Here is a 27,368-nt window from a genome sequence, read left to right as displayed (position 1 = left end):
GCTAGGAGAGCTGCCAGTGAGCGCCCTGCGGTAGCCCACGAGCAGATCTCACCGCCTCTTCTTCAGGATGCCCTGGTTCATCTTTGTTTTCTTTTGGGGTGCTATTTGTGCAGCCAGTCCCAAACCAGGCACAGCAGGGTCATCCTGTCCAGATGATGACACCACTCCGTGCTGAACATCTTTGCCTGTCCAGTGTTCCTCCAGTAGCACCAGCACCGGGGACCACACCGAGCCAGCGACCTCCCTTGGGGTGAGCATCTTTTGCTCGAAATGTGGGTGCGCTGCTCCTAAACCCTGAGGGAACTAAACGTGACCCAGGAAAACAATGCCTTAGGGCTTCATAAACTACACATTTCTTATCAGACAGTGATTCCTCTTGGGAAGACATTTTCATTTCAGACCTGGAGTCAGAGTAGAGGCTGCAAGGAGAGTGAGGAGAGAAGCAACAGTGAGGGGGAGCTTCCAGGGTGAGCCTGTTGTTATGGCAGGGTTCATCTGGGTGCAGTAATCATTGCCTGAACTTTTGAAAGGCACTCCAGGCAACTAACTGCCCATTTTGGTTAATTACCACAGAAGCTTTCAGGCCAAAAGGGCACTGCAGTTAAGGTAAACAACAATTTACTTCATCAAAGCAAAGGTGATTTTGATTCCTCTTAACTGACAGACAAGACTTAGGGAATAAATATTCCATTTCTAAACGTCACATATACAGTTCCTTCATTTTTAACAGGCACTAGAGGGAGCAGCTTTAATGACTACCAGAGATGCATGCGAAACTTCTGTCAATTCCTTCTCATTTCAGCTATATTGAGGTGTCATATTAGTAAAGATTTGACATCGTTGTGGTGAAAGAGACTTGGAATTAGAGTGGGGGATCTGGCAATACTTGAAAAGGAGACCCTGACCAGGAAAAAAAGATGTTAAACTATAATATTAGGTCAAAATTCACCACCTTTTTTCAAACTGGTCCTGGATCCTGGATAAATCTCGAAGTAGGCATCTCTACCTGTGCATGAAAAATTTAAGTCTTCTGGTAGGAGGCTCACTTTCCTGTTACTTTTGAGGGACTTCTTAGTAGCAGTAGTTCACGGACTGCAGGAATCTACACGTCATGGGCTGGAAAACACCAAGGTAAGGGCTGTTCTGTGCTACAGAGCATCTCCCAGTGATGGACGTGGTGCTTCAGCAAAGGGTAAACAGAAGAGCTCTAAGATACACATTGTAAATTGTGCAGTGGCACTGGAGGAGAAACCTGCCAACCCTCTCTGATAAAACTCCCATCCTGAAACATGATCTATTTCTGATAGAAAATGCAACTCAATTGACAGTAGCTTCATGAGACCATCTGGCACCGCTCTTTTTTAATACATCCTTTAATATATATATGCCTTCCCTGCTCCATCACTGGGTATTGTACAAGGTAAAAATCACGTTCCTAGAATTAAATGCACATTATCCTTTCTTCTCTTTATTCATCCGAGCGGACTGTACTTTCATTTCTAATTGAAAAAGCAGACTCGAATACCTGTCATCCCAATCCAATCTACCATGTACAGGACACAACTACAGTTGGTGCACCCTAATGAAGCCTGACCTAGAAAGCCAGTAGCAGAAAAGTTGCAAATGTTTCTGAGAACTTGAAATCAACACCTTTGGTTTTCACGTAAAGCTTCCTGATTTGACACCGATGCTCCAGAAAAAGAAGAGTGTTCTTTTAAATCACGTTTGTGAGTAGGAAGAGGCAGAGTTCAGGGCTGGAGAGATTTGTGGGCGTTGTATTTTACTGAGCTGGCTATTGAGGCAGGGGTAAGGCAAGGCCAAAGGCTTCAGGACTGTTGTCCTGGTGCAGCCATGCATGGGAGTGCAAGGTGAGTCAAGGGGGGATGCCAGACGCAGTGGGGCCAGGATGCTCAGCGCGCTTCTGCAGCCCAGTGGCACCGCACCGGCTTCCCACTGGCAGGAGCAGCCGAGGAAGGGGACACAGAGGAGCATCAGGCCTTTCAGTTACATCTGGATTCTCCTACAACCAAACATAACAGCAGGGAAGGAAGCGTTATTATGGCTAAAGCTTGAAACAGAGACTCAACGTTGGATCCCATTTCCCACTGACAACAGTGTTGTCTGAGGCCTTCATTGCTTGGTTGCCTCTCCCTTGAGTATATATCCCCTTACCGATTGCAAAAGGAGCCAAAAAATACACACGCAAAAACCAGATGCATCCACTGGCATGGAAGATGCCCTCACAAACTCGATTCAGAGGAACACAAGTGCAAGTCAGGGTGGCTCCATGTTGAGATATAATGTTTTTCATATGCCCATTCAACTGGTCCCTTCTAGGAAGACTTCATGAAAGATTCCATAATATTTATCGGTTGTGTTGTTCAAGTAATGGTATTACATACAGGCAAATAACATTTGGCAGGAAGATGGGAGTTTGAAAGACAGATAATTGTGTTTTCACAGGAGAATGACCCACCCCAGGGAATCACTTTCAGTCCCAGCCATATCGATACATTTGTGTTGGACAAAGTTTTCTACTTCTCCCTCTTGTACACAACTGTACATAAGTCTACAGTGAAGTTAGAGCTGAAGAAATAACTAAAAATTTGGAATGTTCAGGAGAAAAAATACAGGATGAAGCAAAAAAAGATAAGGAACCAATCTACCGAAAGCGTAGCAGCCATGGAATTGCTCCTGGAAAGCTCACCTGCCCCTTCTGCCATGCTGGCGTGTCCTGTTTGCACCGGGTCATTGAGACCTGGGGTAATACCTTCCCATCCTTTTAAGTACTGGTTTGCTGTTCCTAGAGCTAAGCCAAAACATCCAGATTGATGACCGAGTAAATCCTTGCCATCTTCCACGTTCTTCACAAGCATTATCTAACACATCCTTCAAAGAGCTCTGTAAACTCCTTGCGAGCAGTGAAATCAAGAGAGAGCCCTTCAGCACAGCCAAATCCTCAACCAGTGCCTTTCTTCAGAAACAATACAGCACCCCCAGGCACAGCCATCACTTCTACATGCCTTTGCACGCTACGGGCATGCAGCGCTCATTTGCTGTGGCAATGCGCGTGCATATTGGTGTCCCAAGTCCTGGTCCATCTGAAGGCAGGCACCCACGGCTTTTTCATCACCTCCAGCAGGACTCATTTTTTCCTGGAAAATGTGCTGCTTCTGCTTCTTAAACAGCATCCCAGTAATTCAGACAGACGCCCACGGAGGAAGGATATCCTTCCCCTGGGGACCAGATTCTCAGCTCCTAAACGAGTGCTCCAGGCACGACGTTATGGACCAGAGAGCAAACATTTATCGTACTGCAGCCTCACCGCACGGGAGCCATGTGGCAACCTGAATTCCCAGCTTTGCTGCAAAGACCACTTCTAAGCTTAGTATTTAAAAAAGCAAACCTCTGGGACTGAGCTCCTTAGAGGAGATAGGATGAGGAAGGCTCATTTTTCAAGCCCAACTACGCGTAGGCTAGAAACTAAGTTGTCCAAATTGGCTCTTGGCTGCTTCAGAGGGGGGTGGTTCTGGGTCTGCAGAGAGGCACTGCCCTGGGTGCCTGAGGGACGTGAAAGCAAAGCATCAGAGGACTCCGCCATTTAGGCACCCCTGGGGTTAGGCAGCAGCCAAAGGATGCCTGGTAGAACTGGAAATTTTTTTAAAGTGAACACATCGTTTCCACATCGTACCCGCGCCAGGTATCTGAGCCCCTTCACGAGCTTGGCCCTGGTTTGAACCGGCCCGTGGATGTGAATCCAGCTGGACACGAGCCCCTCTCCTGCAGCTGCTGTGTTACTCACCCATTGTACTTCATGAATGTGCGGGAAATAATTATGCTGATAAGCTTCAGATTATCTCAATTACCAAAAGTATGTAACGATTTGTTTCCATATGCAAACCTGTTTGAATCAAATCAGATTTTTTTAAAGTCAGGCTTTACAGGCTCGGCTGGGGAGTGGTAGCAGCCTCAGCTTGCACTCCCAAGCTATGCGCTTTCCTTTTCAAGTACTTATTTTGGAAAAATATAGCAGTGAGTTTCTACACTGCCCTCCCAGATGAATTATAGCTTGCCACAGTCACCCAACTGCTTAATTCTTTGTAATATCCGAGAGGAAATTACATTCTTTATCTTTGAATATATGATTAAAAAAACAGATTGTAGCCCATAAAGCCAGTTCTTTGCTCGCCTTTAAGCACAGTGTTCCCAGGACAACAATGCAGATCATCCACTGGCATGTTCCCCTACCTTCATCCTAAGCAAAAGTGGTTATTTATATAAACAGTGTCTTTTTATAGATCTTCAAAAGGAAGACACGGAAACCTTTGGTGCAGAGCAGTGAAACAACAATAACTGAAAGAGGCAATGCAATAACTCCCCTAACACATTTTAAGTGCTGGGGCTACTACTAAAGAATTGTCAAAATGGGATATGTAACATCTTTCAGCCAGTTTGCCATCTCAGGGGAAGGTGTCTCCACATACGCTTGGTAGAAATTCATGCTGCCTCTTCCCTGGGGAGTACAGCATCCGTATTTGCCAACGTCCACGTAGGAGAAGTTTTGTGGGTTCTTAATTTCTCATGTTTTTCTTCACAAGCTGAGCTTTTTCCTTGTACTTCATGGGACAGACTCATTTTGCAGAAGGCATTTCCTGACTACTTCTTTTCTTACTCTTAAGGACTTTTTTTGTATTTAAAAATAATACAGGAATTAAGGCTGAAGAGGTTGTCAAGGATGGTCACAAAGCCTTGCAAATTATTCTTGAGGCCGTTTCAAGCAAGCGTTTTATTCTGCATAAGTAGGCAGTACAATCATTAACAGCAATAATGGCATGCTAAGGGAACTGATGTGATAGAAACAAGAACAAAAAGAAGCTCTCATGACTATGAGGCTATCTTTTTCATGAAGATGCTTTTACAAGCGATGAGCTGTTGAGTTCACAGTTTTCCTACACTGTTGTAAAACAGTCTGCTCAATTGGTTGGCTGTGCTAGAATCATAGACACCCCACAACCGAATTAATTACCTATTACTATGTTGTCTGCTGTAAATACTCAGGTGCTTTTCCAAGTATTTTTTTTCCCCCCAACTCATTATTTCCAAAGGAAGAAGACAAGTTCCATTTTGCTGCCTCTTCTGCTGCCAGAAGTACACCTCTCTGGGAACACAGTATTTAGAAATACTACTACAAGTGTATTACTACAACTACTGCTTCAAGCAGCAATCGAGACCGAGATCAAAGCCCCAGGTATGCTACTGCATGTTTACTCAGAGCACAGGTACTTCACTTCAACCCGTTACAGCCACCGCTCTGCACAGCCCTGGACTGGGCAGCAGATGTCTGGAGACCTAAGCTGCGTGCTCACTGGGACAAGATGCAAGGCACCGGGCAACCAGGAGTGAGTGGCTTCCTGAGATCCCCTCTTATTTTTATTTTTTTTCTTTAAACCCTGGGCCAAATCTTTTCCCATGAAACATGAAACTCAGGAATCTAATTCTGCAGTGTGGTGTAAAATCATACCACCGTGAGTACAACCTTACTCACCCGGTAACTACTGGGACCACACGAGGTGAAAATCAGTTTATCAGAGCCTAGCCCTTAGTAAGGAAAGCAAATAGAAAACCATCCTATGAAACATGAGACCTGAAAGTGATAAGAAATAGTTTCTTGTTCACCCATTAAACACAAACCAAACCAAACAAACCAACCAGTGAGCTGTTTCGATTTGCCATGATCTGAATCTCCTTACCTGCAGTCTTACCTGCTTTCAGCCAGAGGAAAAGAGGAGAGGAGAAAAATGTGCTCATACAAAAGCAGAACAAACACAACCGAAAGGGAACAGGGAAATCACAGTTTTGAATGTTATTAATCAAGGAAAGCTGCTTAAGCACATAAGGTAACTAGGTCTCTCTCCATTCCCATGGTAAAAATTTACTCATTTTCAGAGGTGTTAGCAAGTGAGTTGGGTTTTTTTGTGGTTTTTTTTATTTATTTAAAAAATTGTGCCCTTCTGGCATATACATGGTGGTAAAGACAGACAGGACTGTGCTGATGTGCAGTATGAGAAAGAATAAAATCAGGGTATGAAGAAAACTGCTGTGACACAAGGAAAAAGGCACAGCATTCATTATTACAAGGTCACAGTTTGGCCACCTCTACAGAGCCTTGCATCAAAAATAGTTCTTCACTGGGCATTTTACTTCCATCCATTTCTTTTCTAATGTTAGTATTACTGTTTTCCCCGACTGATTTACATCTCTGCTTAGAGCAAGCGTTCTTTCCCATGGTAAGAACACAAAAACAAGGAAGAGAAAAATATATAATATGACTCACAACCATTGCCAACCTCAAATATTTATTCTTCCTTCAGGCATTGATTATGCCACCATACAGAACACTGTGCCACCTCCTGTAAAGTTATTTTAATCTGTCTTGCATCCTATTCCATCACTTTTTTTTTTTTTGGATGCTTATTATTAGGAGAATCTCTTCCAGGCTGCTAGAATTAGGACATGTCATCTCACCTTTTTTTTAAAAAAAAATCTCATACTCTGCTTACATTCTTTTTCACACCTCTAGCTCATAATTTAAAGGCCCCAATTTGACACTGATTCCTCTCTGAAATAGCACATTCTTTATTTATAAGTTTGCATGAGTAATGGATGGGTTTCTGTCTTCACCCACTAGCACACCCTCCACAGAGTTTACGGGACTGTGCTCCAACCCTGACCGAAGTTCTGCTCCAACAGATGCAATGGACTCGGACTCCCCATAGAGAGCATGTGGATTACTTCATCCATATAAACTACCAAAAAATTATTTGGGCTCACATTAAAACACTCTTGCTGCTATGTCAATCTATTAAAAAGGAAATTAAACAAACCCCTCCCCAAAATTGCCGACTATTCAGAACTGGTGCTGTTCTATGAACTTACTTTGCCTTCTGTCATCTTCTAGAAGAAAGCCAAGGACTGACTAAAGACACGTATTACTTCTACCACCCACAAACGCATGCCAGCATTTGTAAACACATTATTTTTCCGTTTCTCCTTGTTCTGGAAGTGTAGAGAATGATTCTACTAATGTCTAAGTTTGGCTCCCGTTCAGGGATAAGACTAGATGCCTCACAAGAGAATGCTAAGCTAGTATAAGAAGCAACCTCCACACCACCGCTTCTCGGAGAGGCACAGCCACGCTGTAGGGGAGAAGAGGGCACCTCCCAAAGGACAGAATTTTAGGAGCAACCTGTGTTCTCCGTGGCTCCCTATCGTGTGTATAGCATGGCTTCTAGTGTTTTGTTTATTGAAGTCCACTGGTCATCAGAAAATAGACGGGCAATGACACTAAAGAGGAAAAAAAAAAATCCAGCCAAGATCAAAGACACCAGAGATACTAGTAGATCAGAGCCTGTGTTTACAATACTGCTGACCACCTGACAATAGTTTGCAGCAGAGGGGCCTGGAAAGACAAAGTAGTCATAGGTGCCCTGCAGAGAGCTACTGAAATCATCACGGAGCTGGCCCGAGCCATTAGGTCCACCAATACATCTCCTTAAACTTCGAGCCATCTAGATGCCTCCTAGAGGACAGAAAGGAGGAAAAGAAGTGAAAGGCCAGAGGCAAACACTGCACAGCTGCAGGGTTCCTAAGTCCATTTAGCGGATGGGATAATCCCAAAGAAGCATCCCATGTTGTCAGAAGGGGTCTCAACATCATTTCCAGCTCCACTCAGCCAAAACCGGTTCCTTCACAGTAACGGCCATATTTCCCTTCATTCTGAAATTTCTTGACCCCAGGGGGGGAAGTCTGAAAAAAAGACTTTGCACCCCTGAGTTATTAGCTGCACTCAGATAAGCAAGCAAGACAAGGGAAAGAGATAGGGGTAAATGCAGGAAGGGTGTGGGAGACCAAAAGGGTGAGTAATAGGGAATAAGGGGGGAAAAAGAATTAAAATAAACTCAGTTGGATGATTTGGAATAATCTCCTTTCACTCTGAGTGGTCAGTCATTGACTCCATGGTGGCTTTGCAGGGACAGGGCAGGACGACCTACTTCAGCTGATGAATTATGCAGATGTCCGTCCCACGGCTGAATTAGGCAAAGGGTACAGCGAGAGGCTTGATTCCGCCTCTCCTCTCTGGGGATGGGGAACAGAAGAATGAGGCAGCAACAGGACTGGAAGAGACTAATCAAAGGTCTCGAGTGAGTCAGTGTCCAGGTCTACATCTCCTTTTCCTGTTCTCTGAAAGCGAGACTGCTGTTTCCTGATCTGACTCTAGAAGACATCTAAAAGTACTGAAGTTTCAAAGAGGTCAAGCTCTTTCTGGAAAGGATGGTTCTAAGAACAGGCAGTAAATATCACTCATTTACAGCAACTAATTCTTTCATTGCCAATTGCCTTAGAATCTTTTTTAATCAATAGTTCCACAGCAAAGCAAGATAGCAAGCCGGGGCTCACGCTGTACAGTAGGATTACAGCATTTAAAAGTATGCATGCAAAGACTCAGTCCTGAACTAACTGCATTTCTGGGGTACATCTCTGCTGCACTAAAACAAAAAAAACAATACCATCAAAGAGGAAGGACTGTCTTGACGTTAGAAGAGTGTCTGGGACTCAGGGGGCTGCGGTTCGCTTCCCCACTCTGCTTGGAGTCAGTCATCTTAGGTGACTCTGCCAATATCGTGTGATTTCCTTGCAACTCCACCATGCCTCCACAGATCAAGGATAACCACAATTCTTCCCTCCTTCTCTGGGACCGCCACGTGATTACACTCTCCAAAAAAACTGAACAGCAGCATTAGTGCAGGATATTTTGGCTGCGTGGGCAACGGATACTTTCCAGGTGATCCAACCTCCGTAGCTGCAGAGCTCAGACAACAACGGAAGACCCTCGCCCCGCAGGAATGGGTGTCAACAGCCCTTCCCTGCTCTTCCTTCAGGAGACGTCGATGCCAGCTCCCATGCCGGTGCCGGCTTATACAGAGGGAATAACGTTTACCAGCACTGACCAGCCTCTTGGTGCTTATACGGAGGGAATGGGGACGGGCCAGACAAACGGCCTCGGGTGACCAGCGGCTCCATGGCAAGGGACACTACAGCTCACTTGCAACTGCCCCAGCAAATGCACACACCAACATATTTATATCCACGCAAGCAAGAAGCAATGTGCCTATGCTTACCCCTGCAAATGGAAAACAGCACCTCTCTTTCAAACACCGACAAGCTCTAGGGATAACCTTTCACAAATAAACAACCTGCTCTGCTCCGAGAGGGATTTTATAAAGAGCAGAGATTACAATGGGCTTAATCACGATTAAACACTGATCTGGCTCAATCTACTCCAAAGCAGACAAAAGATAAATAAAAACCTCCAGCAGATGCATTTCATACTGGAAATTCTGGAACCTCGATTGACGTCATACTTTTTATGTTCAGATAATATCTGGAGGAAACAGTACACTGGATCAAGAAAACAAAAGCAAATTTCTAGTTAAAATTCTGTGTGTGCCGTGTAGAAAGGAGAAGGCTACAGCAGGGAATGCACAGCACAGCTCAGCATTTTGCAAACCCGTTTTTGACTGTAGCTGAAATTGCACTATTAGAGCCATGCCGCTAGAAAGAAACAAGCATCCCATTTCGCCCTGGTCTCCTGGGTCTCACCCTGTGGAAGCGGGCAGCAGTACTCATCGCTTTTTCCCTCAGACAAAACCTGCTGCTGATTGATGACAGGCAGGTTACTTGTCTTTTGCTAAAATCATGCCACCTCCTCAGTGTCACCCCAGTTGTGGCGCATTGGTTCCTCAGGCACAGTATGAGAATTCTGGATGGTGGGAAGGGGTTGCATCTAGTGAGCATCTCCCAAATATAGACATCTGGTCTTTTCTATGGGTGAAGAAACCCAGGAAACAGATTGCACATCACTGGAGACAACTCTAGCTGTTAGTACTGCTGAGGGAGGTGGAAAAAGTCAAAGAATGAGCACAGAACCTAGGGATTGCTTGCTTACAGTGCTTCCAATTTTATTCAACAGGATAAAGATGTTCTCTTTGAGGAAAGTGAAAAAATTCTCCATATGAGAGAGAAAAAACCAATAAATTTCTATCTGGAGGAGAAGGCTGATCAGAGTTTTCTCATTCTATCATCCCAACACTTTGTGTCCACACCAGCAGAAATGCCCAGTGGATGACCACATAACGTTTGGCCAGCAGATGGGAGCGATCCCTTCCTGTACCGAGGTGGCTAGAGGCTATCCCGCTGCCTCTCCTGGTGCCCAGCAAACGCATCCCGTGCTTCACAGCTACAGGACCTCTACTTCCGAACACCAGGTGAAAGACTTTCAATCCCTTTTGATTTGTGACCTCCAAAACTTCTCCAGTGAAGCTAAAAATCCCCATACAGACAATGTCAGCCTACTGATAATTGCTTTATTCTTCTCACTTTCTTTTCACTGACCTCTTGGACGTAGCTCACGGTGCACAAATTTGCCATCACTGGCACAGAAAGACCTTGATAGCGAAATCTATGTTACTTATTCTGATTTTCAAGCTGCAAGTTATAATCAACTTCAAGAACATCATCCCCGAACAAAATCACAATTCTCACCCCAACTGGCACCATGCTTCAGCCCACCCAGCGCATCTCTCCTGCCAGTCTAGATAGATCACTTCCAACTTCAAGCAGAATAATCATCATTTTGCAGATGAATTTCACACTTTCAGAAGCTGCAGATCAGCTACACGATTTGCATTTCCTAGATGAGAAGCCAACAAACTGCTCCATCTGTGGTATCAAGAGGACGGCCCTTTCTCGTCCTGAGTAACAGCAGATACACTTGCTTATTAATACACAAATAGGAAAACAATGGGTTACTGTTGCTTGCTCCCAAAGCAGGCTTACCTTACAAAAAGCTGTCAGGGGGTTACTAAATATTGCTTTGTTGTACAGATTGTTTAACTTTCCTCAATAACCTACCTCTGCAGGACAAATTAGCTCAAGAGCCCACGATAACATCTGAAAGGCATTGGAGGGGGGGGAACATTTGACAGAATGCAAAGAATATTTTTATTTTTCTTACAATATGGATGACTCTTCCTGCACATCCTACTGGCATCAAGCACCAATGAGAACAATAATTTTGGCACACTTGTTGCCTATGAAAAAGGACTACGGATGTAAATGCTAAAACAGCAACCAATGTGAAATGTCACCTGGCTAGGCAGTTCAATCCACTAATTACTTAAGCAGATTTATTTTTAAACTGTAAAAACACCATGTTCCTCAGGAGAATTATTTTTTCCCCTTCCACAAATAAATACAATTAACACTTGCCAAGTAGAATTCTTCATCTGCAATTAAAGACTTCCCAAAATTAGACCAAGTACTCAAAACCACGTTGGGGCGAGAGCGTCCCTGGGGGTCTCTCCCAGAGCGGCGCTTCTGGAAGAGGAAGAGATGCTTCACACAGGACACAGCGCCAGCAAACCTGCGTGCCTGAGATACTTCTTTCTAAAGCCTGAGCGGCCTTGAACCCTTACAGGGATGAGGCTGTCTCGACCGCAAGCCCTCCCTTGGCATCTCGCCGTCTGTGTCCGTTACTGACTCCGGCAAACGGCAGCAGCTTCGGCAGGGGGGTTGGACTAGATGACTCACAGAGGTCCCTTCCAACCCCGAACATTCTGTGAAGCAAAGGCACGCCAGCAATGCAATCCCGCGGCAGCTGGGGCAAGCTCAGCGGGGAGGCAGGGGGAAGCAAACAGATCAATTTGAAGGTTCAAGGTAAGACAAAATGCAGGTAAGTACGCACTCAGTTTTAAGCTGCTGGTGAGACCGCTCACGTTGCATACGTGCCGGAACGGGTCTGATGGGCTACGGCCAACACAAACACAAACAAGCCTGTCTCTGACCCAGAATTTTCTCCAGGTAAAGACTCTTGTTCCTCTTACATGACCCGGTCCCGTTTCACTGAAATGAATTATTATTTTCCCGTTCCTCTTAATGACAGCAAGGATGGTGCTGGGGTCCACAAGCAGCACCTCGCTTCTGCAGTGCTTACTGCATGGCACCCCTGAGAAACCAACCAGCTGATGAGCAGCATCTAAGGGTCAGGCAAGCTTGTCACGAGCCAGGACGAGCTGTAATTAAACCCAGTCAATCATCCCTTCTGTCTCAGCAACCCCAGGCACAAATACAGCCAAGTGTGGTAGATCTTTGGCTTCAAGGGTCATTTTGGCCAAATGTGCCAAAACATTATGGTTTAGGAAATTAAACGGATAGTCTTTGCGTGACACAAAGCTTCGCACGGTCCAATCAATTTATTTTCAATGGCCGAGGTTGGAAAAACATTTAAAGATAATAAAGTATCTAAGACAGTCAGAATAGCATTAAACCCTTCTGCTGTAAGCAACCAGTAAATAACTGATGGACAGCTTTTGAAGGACAGCAGTGCTCCGCTACACAGGGCAAAGCTTTCTGCAAGCGGTTGCCATCTTCTCAAGACCTCAACGGTTCAAGCAGATTCTCCCAGCCTGCTCCAACAGCCTGCTGCTTGATGTGCCTCGCCTCCCAGACCATCATCCCCTTTCAGAAAGTTGATGGCAAACGGTGGTTTGCAGTGCCAGATAATTTTCTGGTAGTGTCTCAAGGCTCTGATTCTCAAGAGACTCGCCACGCATGGGCTTAACTTCAACATGATTTGATTTAACGGAGCTAGCCTGCAGCACGAACACTGGTGTGTGCCTGTAAGCCTTTTCAGGGCGCACTGCTGGTCACCAGCGTGCTTCTACTCACTCTGGGTTTCCATGCAAGTATTGAAAATATACAACAGCTCTTTCAGAGCTGAGCACTGAATTTTAGGAATAATAAGGTTGCAAAAGTTCAAAACCATTTGCGACAGACTAGAAAATGTCCTACAGGAAATACACTTTTAGGCTATCGTGTCCATAGATACCTTAAAGAAAACTTCCCTTCAAAACCCAGAAAAATCAATCTCACAATGAATATTAAAATATTATAATTTAGTAATATTCTGTATTCCTGCAATATAATGCAGACAAATAATGATTTACGAATACAAAACTCAGCACGTGTTCGCAAAACCTGACTCTGTATCAGGCAGGACAAGGGATTTTGTTCTAGTCTACTTTTTTTTTTTCCTCCTGTATTTAAAAAATAAAGACAGCAAATTTCTTTGAACTTACATAATCCCACCCTGTTGTTTTCCAGAAGGCTAAACTGGCCTTTTAAATTCTTTAAGCTTGGCATTGTATGAAAGCAGATATCAAATATTCAGAGAGCTCAAATTAGAAAGATCTTTCTTCTGCAGCTGAGCCTTTCCAAAGAGCTTCCTGCAGAGCTCCAGACAATGCCTCCAACAGCCATTCCCACCAGGCTGAGGTCACTCGCCCTTGCCAAACCGAGCAGCCAAAGGAAGGTGTAGGGCCAACAGAAGGGTGAGAAGTGTGCAGGGTGTGAGGTGCCAGGGAAGCTGACTGCTGCAAACGATAACGATTGGTAAATATTAACCTGTTTTGCACAATGAGTGGTTGAGAACCGTTTCTTCTTTGCATGCGAAAACCCACAGCGTCACCTGCTTAGCCCTCTGTCACTGCCTTTTAAGAAAATCCACCTCTTCGGGTCAAAATCAGAGTTCACCAAAGCCAATGAAGGGACGCCCCTCTTTGAATTCACTGGGCTGTACACAGGCCCTCAGTGAAACACATCTCCAGTCAGTGGCAAAGCACCAGGCTGAAGCACCCACTGGTGCTGGATTTCATTTTACCCAGTATGTCTGGAGTAGCCAGCAGATGCAGCCACGGCTGGCTTTAACACCTTCTCCTTCACACAGATGGGATGTGCTCAAGGCAGGAGAAGGTTTCCTCCTTCCTCCCTGAGCCTTGCCAGGTCTCTCACAGGCACAGAGGGGCTGCTTGGCTCAGCTGCAGCCCAACGCCTGCCATAAGGCAGCAGGCTTCCCCGCAGGGCTCTGAATCTAGATGTTTTCTTTGAATCCTCCCAAGTCTTTCATATTTCCATGCTGCCTCCTGGCTGGCTCCTTGGCCTTCTAGATGAAGGAGCTGGTGCAGACAGTGAAGTGAACTCACTGGTCCCAGCATGGGCACTGGGAGTCCAGTCCTACACTCCAGGCCAGCAAAATCATAAAAAAATAAATATGACATTTGATTCTTCACACAGAAGGAAACGACCTATAGGGTACTGCTGTGTTTGCAATACCCTTGGCTGAAGAGCAACACCGTGTTTTATTATCTACAAACCCTCCAGCCTTTTGTGGCTACTGGTGTTGCTGTGGCTACTGGTTTTGCTGCGGCTCCGCAGGTGGGATCTCAGGCTGCTGAGGCACCGGCGCCGTGGCTAAACTGATGGGGTCCCAGGTGCTGGACCAGGGGGACGTGCCCCCGACGCAGCCAAGCGCAGGCTGTTTGCCAACCCTGACATCCCTGGGACGGCTGATGGATGGCGCATCCCTCAGCTCCCTGGAAGGTCAGGCTTAAAGGCACGCAGGAGAAGAGCTCGGGCTGACATGCACCACAGATGCGGCTGGTGGTGTTTGGGCTGATGTTGAGTAGCGAGCTGCTTCGATCCCTTCACCGCTAAATGAAATTGCGTTTCTTCCAAGGCACCTCCTGCCATTCTCCCAAGCTGGATGCTCAAAAGGGGCCCCTCGGACACTCTTTCTGCTTCAGACGTTCATCACTGTCGGTTCAAATCATCTGCTTATCCTAGTTGTTAGCAAGGAACTAACTTCAGGAAAGCTAATATGGGCAGACCAGAGGCATTGCTTACCTCAAGCCCCTTGTAAAATCAGAAAACACCAAAAGCATGTGGTCAGCTTGGACAAAACATCACCCCTCTGACTTCATGTACTGTGTAGCTAGAAAGATTTCCTGGTTTATGCTGCATGATTTTCCAGAAAGTTAGGAAACCTGACTAACACAGAGGGCTTTAAGAGCTTAAATGTATTATGACAGTTGTATTAGATGTATTTTTAAATACCTTTTCCAGCGCTTCTCTATCGACCAGCTCCTGCACAGCCAAAAGCTTGATGCTGTAAGAGAAAACAGATAGAAAATAAAGAATGAATCACTCCACTGCAAACATTACAGAAACACAAGTAAGAGCAGAACCGAAGCTCTCTTTTTATCTTCCCCCTTTACAGAAAGAGCCTATAGAGGTATAGATACAAAAAGCCCTCAGGATAAAATAAGCCAAAGCAAGAGAGAACCAGTGTTGCTTTGTTTTCTTTGATTTAGTTGTCCCAAACAGATATTATGGTTGCTGACTTACAAGCGTATCCGAATTCACCTCACAGAGAAACGGCATTAATCATTACATTTTTAATACCCTAAATTAACATTGAAGGATCTTCTGAACAACAAACACAGAGAACAACTCTAAACCTCCCTGTCATTTTCAGTCAGCTCTGTTCTTCAGTATCAACAGGTTTCTATGAGTCCTACAACAGTCACTCCCAGGGATATAAAATATTATATATGAGATACAATAACTAAGACAATTCAGCTCAAGAAATTTGCTTAATCAAATCTGGTGTTTAGATTCGCTATATGGTCAATGCAAGCAGAGAGGGACCTTGTTTGCCCAGGGCAGTTCAACCCACCTGTCCTGGCATCGTCCCTTACGTCCTCCCACAAGGGCAGAAGCTGCTGTCACACTACGCTGCCCCAAGTCAGGCTTCCAAAAAGCTGGCAGCCTTTCTACCCGTGGAGAAGACTAGTCCTGCAACTCTGACTGCTCACCTTCCTTCGCCAGTCTTAAAACCTGTCGCTTAATATATTATCCTTGGACTCCAGAGGATAATTTCCTTTACCCAGGGATACAGAAACATTCGTGTGGCAGTGGAAGAATCAAATGATGCATATAAATATTGTTTAAATGCCTCTCATGGCTCTGTAGACAGGCAGAGTTAAAAGCTCATATTCAAGACTGTGCAAATAGTTGACACAGAAGTCTGCCAAAGGATATAATTTGCCATGTACTACAAGGAGTTTTATTTGCCTTTCAAAACCTCAGAGCAATGCTGGATAATTCTCGAATGTCCACGGACATCTTCTACATTAATTATGTACGTCCATCCTGTAACAGCAGCTGGCAAAACACAGCTTTAGTCCTGTCCTTCCACTGCGTTACAATGCTTTCCACCACAAGTATTCACAGCCTAAACCCTAAATATGAATGTGCTTTCATTTTAATGTGATTCTAGTTTACAGATGTCTTCAAAGCATCGTAAAAAGCCTATATCCAACAAATTACAAAATAGCCCCAGACCATACATTTCCAGTCCGTAGAGGCTATTATTACTGAGACAGAGAGGGTGGAGATGGCTCAGCAAACAATGGGATAATCGGCAAGAAGAAAAAGGTGTCCCATTAAAGCCCAACCACTGCAGCAGCAGGGGGCACATGGTCTTCTGTTACTGTTTGATGAACATGCTAGGCTGCACACAAGCATTCAGCTCAACTGGAAGGTAGTGAGGGAAAGCACAAAGCCAACACAAAGTACTTTTTAACATCATTTTCCTTGCAATTCAGCCAGCAAGCAAAATAAAGGTGGGATGGGCACCACGCAACGAAGGCACCTCCCTTTCAAAAACATGGCAATGTTGTGTCCAACCCTGAACTTCACAGAATCACAGAATCACAGAATAGTAGGGGTTGGAAGGGACCTCTGTGGGTCATCTAGTCCAACCCCCCTGCCGAAGCAGGGTCACCTACAGTAGGCTGCACAGGACCTTGTCCAGGCGGGTCTTGAATATCTCCAGAGAAGGAGACTCCACAACCTCCCTGGGCAGCCTGTTCCAGTGCTCCGTCACCCTCAGAGGGAAGAAGTTCTTCCTCATGTTCAGACGGAACTTCCTGTGCCTCAGTTTGTGCCCATTGCCCCTTGTCCTGTCACTGGGCACCACTGAAAAGAGCTTGGCCCCATCCTCCTGACACCCACCCTTCAGATATTTGTAGGCATTTATAAGGTCCCCTCGCAGCCTTCTCTTCTTCAGGCTGAACAAGCCCAGTTCCCTCAACCTCTCCTCATAGGGGAGATGCTCCAGTCCCCTCACCATCCTCGTAGCCCTCCGCTGGACTCTCTCCAGTAGCTCTTCATCTTTCTTGAACTGGGGAGCCCAGAAATGGACACAGTACTCTAGATGAGGCCTCATCAGGGCAGTGTAGAGGGGAAGGAGAACCTCCCTCGTCCTGCTGGCCACACTCTTCTTGATGCACCCCAGGATCCCATTGGCTTTCTTGGCAGCCAGGGCACACTGCTGGCTCATGGTTAACCTGTCGTCCACTAGGACACCCAGGTCCCTCTCCGCAGAGCTGCTCTCCAGCAGGTCCACCCCAAGCCTGTACTGGTGCATGAGGTTGTTCCTCCCCAGGTGCAGGACCCTGCACTTGCCCTTGTTGAACCTCATCAGGTTCCTCTCTGCCCAGCTTTCCAGCCTATCCAGGTCACGCTGAATGGCAGCACAGCCTTCTGGTGTATCTGCCACACCTCCCAGTTTGGTGTCATCAGCAAACTTGCTGAGGGTACATTCTAACTCTTCATCCAGGTCGTAAGTTTACCAACTTCAGAAGGAGCCTAGGCTGATACACCTTGGAGAACAAAGTCCAATAACATGGGCATTAGCAATGCAGCCACGAATCAAGACTTGACTCTGAATTCAGGGCTCACCTCTTAGTTTTGGATGACCCTTCTCTGTTGCAGGGCACTTCAGAAAAACACAGGACGGGTCAGAAGGAGGTAGTCTACCACACATGTGGAGGCATCCAGGACGCTCACAGCCAGCTGGGCTGCTGCAAAGACTGCTTCAAGTTGGTGTATATGTAGTAAAATCTAACATTTTGCCATTCCCTTCTGCAAGCTGTACAACAATGTGGGTTTTGTTACGCAAATTACTGTTGTCTTTTTCCTTTCGAAGCCAGAGACTTTTCAATCACTTAATCATCAAAAGGTAGAATTTATCAATCAAGGCTGCTGATGCTTCTACCAATTGACTGATTCATTTCTAGAACGCTAATTGTGGATTATCTGACACTCAATAGCTGCAGAAGAAAGATGACTGCCCCAAATGCAAGTACTGTTTTCATTAGAGATCATCATCTTATTGTACAAACCCACCCTCCTTCCCATTTACACTAGTAAAGCTGCACAAGATCTCCTTCAGCTGGTATACTTTTATTTAAAACAAAGTATACCGATTTATACAGAAGCAAGTAATAAAACAGGGAGTAGGAATCTTTTTACTTTATCTCATTATATTTACAGGGATGCTGCACTCTTGTTCAGAGGTGAAGAACTCATACAAAATGTTTGCGTCCTGCAGAGATACTGCATGTGCAGGGCCAGAAGCAAATCCGAATTCAATGTTTTTGCATGATATGCAACAACATTGGTCTGACTCTCAGTGAGAAAAAGACTTCCCTCTATTGCTATAAATTCAGAGATCAACGTGTGCCCAGTATTTTACTTTTTTCTGCTCAGGTGACACCAGGTTATTTTTTCTGGAAGGAATCAGCAAATGCAAATATCAGTCTTCATAGAGCCAGCTGCAAGACGCTTCTTTGCTTGAAGCATCATCACGGGTGCTGTCTCTGCCCATTGGACTACAGTCCTGGAAAATTGCTCTTGATAGCCAGTTATTTACTCCTATTTCTTCCAGCAATTCCAAGCAACATTTGTATGTGTGACTTCATGCAATGTCGTCTTGGAAATGCAGCTTCTTTCAAGGCTGCTGCTTTGGGGGTTTGACGCTTTGAAAAGAAATCAGGCTGTTTGTTTGGGCACTACATCGGCAATCCTGCAAACACTGAAAGCAGCTGATAACTACGCATGCTGTTTGTAGTTTATGTGTTCACCAAGGACTTCAGAGTAGGTGGGAATACAGCTACTCAGTAACTGAGACAGAAGAAAAAATCTCTACTAAAGCAGATATGCAAAGGGAGTTACCAAAAAGCCAATGCTGAAGCCCAAGGTCTTGCGGTCCACAATATAACGCTTCTGTACTCTGTTTATATACCATGGTGTCATTTCTTTCATCCTCACCTGTGGTATGTGAACACTAACTCGTCAATAAAGTTGTAGAAAAACATATTTTCTGAAGAAACTTTCTGGTTATTGGAGCACCTGCTCTAATCTACCAGCTTTAAAATATACTGGTAATAAATCTGTACCACAAGTAGCTATATCGACTTGATGAAAAAGGCCCTGGTTGTATCGGAAACCATAATAAAAATACTGACTCAGTTGCTTACATGACTTATTTAAAAAAAGCTATTGAAATTAATATCCTGGCACCCCAGGCACACTCAAAATGCTCGAAAACGCGCAGTGATCAGGATGAAGGACTCCCTTCCAGCTGTAAAAATATGCAAACATGATGTGCTGTCAAGGAAACACAAGTCCCTCTCTTTTTGGCTATGGGTGACGCACGGCATTCTCCTCTAAGGGAATTCCTTTTGGTTTCCAGAAGATGAGTCATGGTGCTGAGCGAACACCTATAGCTACAGCACATTTCTGCTCCTCGGGGTAGCACTGCAATCCTTTCCTCTAAGTCTTCTTACTTAAAAACACATCACATTGAGTTCCTCTCTCTAATCCTACATACCCAAGAATAATTTGAGCCTTGTCAGCAACCTTTTGCAACACTGCAAACTTGCTGGTAGGTCCCTTGCTGGTTGGTGCACTCCTATTCACCATGAGCCATCATCGCGTTTTATCTGCATTGAGCTTTATTCCCCGGCTTGAGTTTGCATCACCCACAAAATCCCATCTGCTCTTGCAATAGGGGACATCAGGGCCTTCCTAAGAACTACTGCAGGGTCACCTGCCTGCAAACCAGCGAACCTACGGCTCCGCAGCCAGGCAGATGGGATGGACAGAAGTTGCCACGCAAGATAGATCCAGGATCCATCCATGCAGAATGCACCTTAAGTCTTCATCTGAGGAAGAGAAGCTGCTTCCCCTAAAACGAGCTTGAAGAGTGCTCCAGGATAGGGGTAGAGAGGATTTAGGATTACAGCCAGTTTCTGGACCACCCTTGCACAGCACTGGACTTGCAGCCACTATAGACACACGTCACTTGGCTGTCACTATCAAGGGAGAAGGTCCCCAGAGCACAGCCCTGCATCGACAAGCACAGCGACCTGCATCTCCACGCAGCCGAGGTTCCCACTCAGTGCAGAACCTGGTAATTCTGGGAAAAAGGGACGGCAGAGGAAAACATGCAGCGCGAAGTTTGGTGACCAGAGAGGGAGCAAAGCATGTAAGCAAACCTTTGGCTTCACGACGGTGTCCTGCAGCAGGGCCCCGGTGCTGGGATGCAGGGCAGCTGCGGAGGTAGAGCAGTGAGACCCCGGCTGGAAGCCGGCACTCCTGGTGTCCGTGCCTCAGCTCTCGGCTCCTCGTTAGCCTGCAAGCAGCTGGTGCACCGTGAGCCTCCAGGCGTGCCAGCACAGCTGGATTTACTGCCGCTGTGCCTTTCCCTCCCAGCAGCCAGCCTCCCTCCCCAGCCTGGAAGAGCAGAGCTCCCCGGACGGCCAGCGCTGCCTGGCTCCTGTCCGCGGGTCGGTGCGGCACGTGGCTCGCAGCCAGCCTTCACCCACCCGGGTCTGTCGCTCCGCAGCAACGGGAACTCAGTATGGGTCTCAGTTTGCTGCGCAAGCTTATACATCTTCGCTTGGGGGCCTGAGTTTTTTCCAAAAACCTTATGCTTTCAATTAGTCAGTCCATAAGCCTGACTAAAGTTAACGACATGAAGAAATGCCATTTGCCTTCTTGGTTTTCTCACTCCTTCGGCATACAGCTGTACCAAATCATGCTTCAGCTAGACTCACAGACATTATTACATATAGCCTCTGCAAAACCCACTCAATCCCAAACCGTTATTTTGAGCATCATTAAATCATTCCCTCCTCCCTCCCTTTCAGTCCATAAACTTTTCCCCTTTGCTCTTGAGATAAGATCCCACAACCATGTCACGGCCCACGGTGAAGTTTTACAGATGACTTACACATCCAAGAGTAGAGCATGCGTGCACATAGCAGAAGTGCCTTCAACTCACGCTGGGGTTAATTAACACAAAAGAGGACAAGACCCTTAAAATTTGTATGCTAAAATTGTATTTGCATATCTACACAAACTGACCTCACTCATAAATCAGTTCTGCTCTATGAGATGGGCATGAAAAATGAGAGCTGAAAGAAAAAAAAGCCCAAAAAATGCAGCTGAGCTGTGCTAACAGCCCTTGGTACCTGGAAGGGAGTGCTCCCCATCAGCCGCCCGCTCCCGGCTGCCGTCCCCGTGCCTGACCTCAGTCCCCAGCTCTCCCGCTGAAAGGGCACGCTCCGTTTCACCACTCTTCACACCGCAGCCCCAGTTTTCCCTTTGGCATTTGCCAGACAACAGGGTGAGAAACAACAAGGGTGATCGCCGCTTACAGGCTGGGGAAGCGGCCGTCACGGGTACGTGTTCACTGCGAGGGCTGTGGCGTGTCCCCGCTGCAGCCAGCTCTCGACATCTGATGTTGAGGGCTGTGATTTAACTGTTTTCTAATTGTTTTAAGTGCGGGCAGAAGCTTAGGCAGCAACCATGTGCTGCTTTGGGAAGTACATGGAGCACAGGGAAAGATAACAGCAAAAAATTGACCAACATAGAAAAATATACATCCTGCTGCTTAAACCAGTGAGGGGGTGCATATTTGGGGTGGGGCTTTTTGTGCATGCCATGAAAAACCATTTCATTTTTGCTGGCATACCCCACTTACAAAGTTGTCTTTCCCCCCAAGACCCCGTTCACTCCAACCCCAGTAAAAACAAAAGCAGATGGAAGAAAGAAAAAAAAGCACGCTTTAATGACTTTCAGCCTCATAAACTTCCTCCATCTACCCCTACAAAGGCTGACAAGGAAATAAAATCGGTTGCTCCTTTTCCACTAGAAGCATCTGCGTCTTCTCAATCACTCCTTAAATGGAAGGAAAAATCGGGTCCGCTGCCACATCTTAACGGCTGCTGGAAGTCACCGCAGAGCTTACGAAGTAAGCTGACAGGCTTGGATGGGAACACCATACCATATTGCTTTGGGACTAGCTGCCAGCTAATGACACAACAAAATGATTTTGAAAATTCTCAGGAAAAATATATCTACAGTAAGTAGAAATTAGGATAAAACCAGGAAGCTGCATTCCCTTTAAAATATATATGTATTTTTATATTTATATATATCTATAGTATAGTACAGGATGTATTTCTATCAATACATAAAATATACTTATATATTAAATAACTATTATGAATTTTATATATAAACTTTTTAATATCTCAATAGAACAATATATATTTAAATTTACTTAGGGGTATTTTTTTGCTGTTTCCTAGTTCAGAGGAAAGCAGCTGTTCTTCGATGTTTAGCCATCATCGATTTGCCTGCAGAATGGTTTGAAACCAAAAGGCAGGCGAAGGCTCCGCAGCTGGGAAGGGACCCAGGAGTAAATGGAAGGAGCAGAGAAGCTGAAATCCATCAAGCAAACTGGCGGTGCAGCACAGACCAGACAAACGCTGTTCCCCCGACGTTTACATTCACGGCTCCTATTACATTACACGAGTGATTGGAGTATTTGTCATGGGGAGAAAGGAAACCGTAATGGAACTAAAAGGGGGAAAACATGAATTATGGATGGTTTACTACTACCGAGAGCTGAAGGGGAGAAAAAGCAGCATTACCCAAGCTAACAGGCAGTAGGCAACTGAAATAGCTCACTCCTTCCTTTTTCCATTTCAGCGGTTCCCTGGGCCCAGGGATGCGCTCTCAATCTTCTCTCGCACACAGTTCTCTCCTTGCTATTCTCTTTCCTATATCTGCGGCAAAGCCATCATCTTGCAGGACCCACGAACTTTGCATCGAGAGCCTGATTTATGTTCAACTGATGCTGTGGTTTCAGCACGGCTATATCACTGCAGGAACGGAACGATGATTCATAAGCCCTGGACATTGCGTACTCCCAATGCACAAGTGCAAAACCAAAAATGGAGGTTTCAAGAACAGCAAACTTCTTCCTAGCACTCTGGGAGGGAGGAAGACATGCTAACAAAATGACCCAAACCACAACCAGCAGCAGAAAGCATGTGAAAGCCCACATATAATGAGACCTGGAAGCCTTCTTGACCTCCTCTCCTTGGGAACACCCACTCCAAGCTCTTTCCAAAGGGATGAAATCCATGCTGCTGTGCATATGGATATTTCCTACGTCAGTAAGCAGGGCAGGCCATGCACAGTGAAGTTAAAAGAGTAGCTGCTCAAAACTCCCAGACTCTCTGCGACCTTAAAAAAAGATCATTCTTTTCTCCCCAGAAAAGGTGTCTCTTGAGTTGCGAGGCGCCGATCCTCGACAGGACCCTTCTGCGAATTCTGGGGGGTTCCGTCATAACAGAAGATTAAGAGCAGCAGGGAAGCATCCTATTTACCTCCTCCTCCACTTAAAGAATCATGTCTCTGGCCTAATTCTTTCCTTTTTCAGATAAGGGGGAAGGAGACTGGACATTGTCTACTCCTTTCCACTTGCATAAGGTCTCCCTTTCTGAAGATTCCCTCAAACTTTTAAACCAGAGGAAGTGCATCCTTTTGGGTGCAGGCAGCATGCATGTGCATATTAATACTCTCCTTTCACTCATTATTATATCCACACAGATTTGCTATCCCATCTCAATCTGGGGTGCAGAGTCCTGAAGACAAGAGCCCAGAGCTAACCACACTTTCTAGGAACGCTTTGTTCGCTAAGTTATTGGCCATCCCACGGCCTTTTCTTTTGCCATCTTCTTGTTCTTCTTTCCTATCCTTCTCCACCTCTCTCTCTGAAAACCGGTGCAATGCCAAGACAGTGGCAGCAGTTAGGAAAGTAAGTATCATGGAAGACTTCCAAGGTCCTCAGAAGAAATGCTGGTTATTAAGGGCTGAGATACATTGCACTTGATTGAACAGAACTAAAGCTGATTCTTGAGAGGCAAAGGTTAATTAGACAAATGGCTCAAAAGGATCAATCTGTTCTAACTCATTATTTGTTGATTTTTTTTTAATTTTAAAAGAGAGATTAAAATAGACTAGGCAGCTGAAAATAACCCCCAAATTCCCAAAAGCGTGAGATAAAACCACTGAAGGCCTGAGACTGCCAGTAACATAACGATTACAGAGTAGTAGCCTAATGAATAAAACCAAAGAAAATCAAATACCTATACTAAATTATATTAAATACAGCAATCTTGTCTGTGTGTATCTACTAAGGGGGACCAGGTCCAGTCAGAGGCAATGCAGCTTAACTTCCAACATCATTCAAAACCTGGGGTGCCAACCCAGGAGGCTTCTCTGTCACCACTTCCACCTACTCCTTCGCTGATTACTCCTGTGCCAAACACTTCACTACATAATTCAGGCAGCAGAAGAGAATACTATTGCAAAGGGCGGCGGGGAAATAATCTGATGATGGTTATAATTACTCAGAAAAAACATGCAAGTTGTTTCAACTCACTTCTGACAGACAGCAAACCAAAACCAGTTGCCCTTAGTAAAGAAAGGGGGGACCTGGCTTTTAGTTTAATTTATATCATGATAAAATGTATTTTCCTTCTTCCATACAGCTTTTCTTACTATATTTAGCCAGCAGGAATGTGACCCTTCAAACTGATTCACCTTATGTCCAGTGGCTTTGAAATTAGGGAAAATGCTCTGTGTAATGTTCACAGTCTTAGGATTTTTGTTTTTTTAATTTTTCAAAGGATGCCTGTTTCCTTATAATTCTGCAGGAAGAGAGAGGCTGACAAAGAGTGTTGTGTTTGCAGCAACACTGATTTCTTCTGAGTCATTAAAACTGGACATGGGCAAGTTATTTAACTTGCAATGAATTATTCAAATCTGTCCAACAAGGGAGGAGACCAAGACTGAAAACAAAAATTTAGCAGCTCATAAAAATCAAAGGTGACTTAGAGCTTCCAAATATAGGCATTATGTTATAGTGGTCTCTAGCATTTGGCTCTTTTTCCGGATTTTCTGAATCATTCCCTGCTGGGGTAAAGCTTCTTAGTTCCAGAAACGGCACCTTCTCCAATCCAACCCTGCCCTACTGCAGCAATGGAAAAACTGAGTAGTCCTTAATTCAACCAAATGAGCATGTTTGGGAAAGGGTGCATCGCCGCACTATCGTTCACGCGTAAAGAACAAAGCTACCAACAAAATTATGGGGGCTTGGGATGCAAAGTGATTAACTGGGACTCTGCTGGAAGAATTTACCTCTGCGTCCCTGCAAAACAGACTTGAACTTGGGAAGCAGTAACATGCGATTTGAAATAGTTTGCACCCCCTTTCTCCATCAGGTATGTGAACCATATGCTACCAAGCTCTTATGTGAAAGCTCCTCATGTCCCTTAATTCATTCTCAGAAACTTAATGCAATATTACCTTGTCATATACGCACATCCTCCTCTCAAAGAAATGGGTTTGCCCAGTTGAAAACCCTACAAAGCAATACAGCGGAATCCAGTTCGTGTCCTTAAAGACAGCCCCAAGAGCACAGCTGCAATTTGGTGGCAGGAGAATCGGCTGGTGGCATCTGAGCACTGGTAAAATTTAGCCTGCCATTATGCCATTCAGCTTCCTGGCTGAATCTGGATACAGAACTTCAAAGTCTTTTATAGTACACTCTTAACAAAGAGATTGACCCTCAGCAGTTGGCTCCTACTTCTAAGAGGTTGGCAGAGCGCCACAGCAATTGTGCATTTCATATGAGCATCTTCTGCAGAAGACTTTACACCAGAGTGGAATTGTTTGAACGGTGGAGGTGGCCAAACACCAGGGATTAAAATAGGAGAACGTACACAAGAGGTGCTTGCAGAGACGCTATGAAATCTCTGAGGAGAGGCAGTGCAATGAGGGAAAAGGAGCACTACAGAAATCACGAGCGGTGCTTTGGTCAAGTGTACTTCTCTCTATGGCTCTTTCACGAGCAGCTTATATTGTTTTACAAATCCAGAGACATTTTGACAGAAAGGATAGAACGAAGCACATCATTACAACAGGTAGAGAATAAAGCAGAAACTGTACCAGCAGACAGCCTGTATGTTTTAAGGACTTCTCACTGCATGGTTAAAACCAGCCCAGCTGCGTTCCCAGAGTGGAAGGTGGTGACAAGACCTTGATGCTGCAATGCCCTGCAAGAGAAGGGGCAGGCATCTAAGGACAAAGAAAAGACTTTGCCAAGGTGACTGTGGCCTTGTCACCAGGAGGAGAGCGGGGAAAGAAAGGGGGATTTGACAAGATAACATTCCTGCATTACTAGTCTGGCAAATGTCTCCAGAGCAGGCCTAGCCTAACACCACCAAGCCTGCACGTCAATAGAGCTCCGCGTGTCACTCAGCACAGCCATCTACCGCACCACAAACAGGCATGGCGGCAGGATCCACTGCCAACAAGGAGGTCATTCTCTTTCTAGCATCTATACCATATGGTGAAGAAAAAGACACAGTAGATGAGACTTTCTAGAAACTGTCACTTGGCTAGCCCACTTCAAGACGACAGAAAACAGAACAATTTGGTACCCAGGCTTTGAAGGAATATGAACATACATTCATTCTCCTAAAACTGAGGTCAATTGCACATTCCAAAATGTGAAGTTAAAAAATGGAAAGCTGTGAAAAGAAGCAGGCCAGAGGGAGCAGAGGCAGAAACCCTGAGGTTCTCATACCAGCGAAGATGGCACTCCTCCATCTTGCATGCACCTGAGCCTTTAACTGTCAGCAAAGCCACTGAAGACAACAGAGTAAGGCTACTCACAAGTGGAACTGATGTTAAGCCACAAAGAGTTTTGTTTATGCTGATACTACACTCTCAGGTCCCCAGAAATGCAAAGAATATTGTGGTCAGAAAACAACAATCAGACAATACTGAGGCTGCATCTGCAAGAGCCCACCGAAAGAACAAATTAGAAAGAAAACCACTGGTCTTGTAAGAAGTTAAAAGCCTCCTTCCCAAGAGCTAATTGCAAACGTATCCTCCCAGTTTCATCTACAACATCACATGATACCGTATCAGAATACGGAATTTAGCGTATAGGGCATTGGCATGCCATTTATGTAACTTTAACCCAAACAGCAGACCAGACAGTCTTTCTATCGGTCCAGTTAGTTTTTCACTTTAATAATGACTTTGAAGTGTGATAGAGGCTACACAAAGCTTAAGCCTCCGGTTAGCCAAGAACCACAACCTCATACAGCTTTTGCTCTGAGCATCAGGGTAACACGGAAAGGTTTTGGCTTAGATCTCCAGGGGATGCATCACATAGCTGCAGCTCTAAGCCGGGA

At 45.3% G+C, this 27,368-nt stretch overlaps 1 protein-coding gene across 1 annotated transcript in view; it reads right to left on the bottom strand.

The window, feature by feature from the left end:
* EEPD1 (endonuclease/exonuclease/phosphatase family domain containing 1) overlaps positions 1–27,368 on the bottom strand; it is a 66,003-nt gene that overhangs the window by 15,447 nt on the left and 23,188 nt on the right. The window contains exon 2 of the mRNA XM_009933682.2: positions 15,010–15,061. Coding sequence (XP_009931984.2) covers positions 15,010–15,061 — 52 coding nt within the window. The remainder of the gene's footprint in view (positions 1–15,009; positions 15,062–27,368) is intronic.

Source organism: Opisthocomus hoazin, chromosome 4 (assembly GCF_030867145.1).
Source record: "Opisthocomus hoazin isolate bOpiHoa1 chromosome 4, bOpiHoa1.hap1, whole genome shotgun sequence".
Classification (NCBI taxonomy): domain Eukaryota; kingdom Metazoa; phylum Chordata; class Aves; order Opisthocomiformes; family Opisthocomidae; genus Opisthocomus; species Opisthocomus hoazin.
The sequence above is the reverse complement of the archived record's forward strand: the minus strand, read 5'-3'. Positions and strand labels throughout refer to the sequence as shown.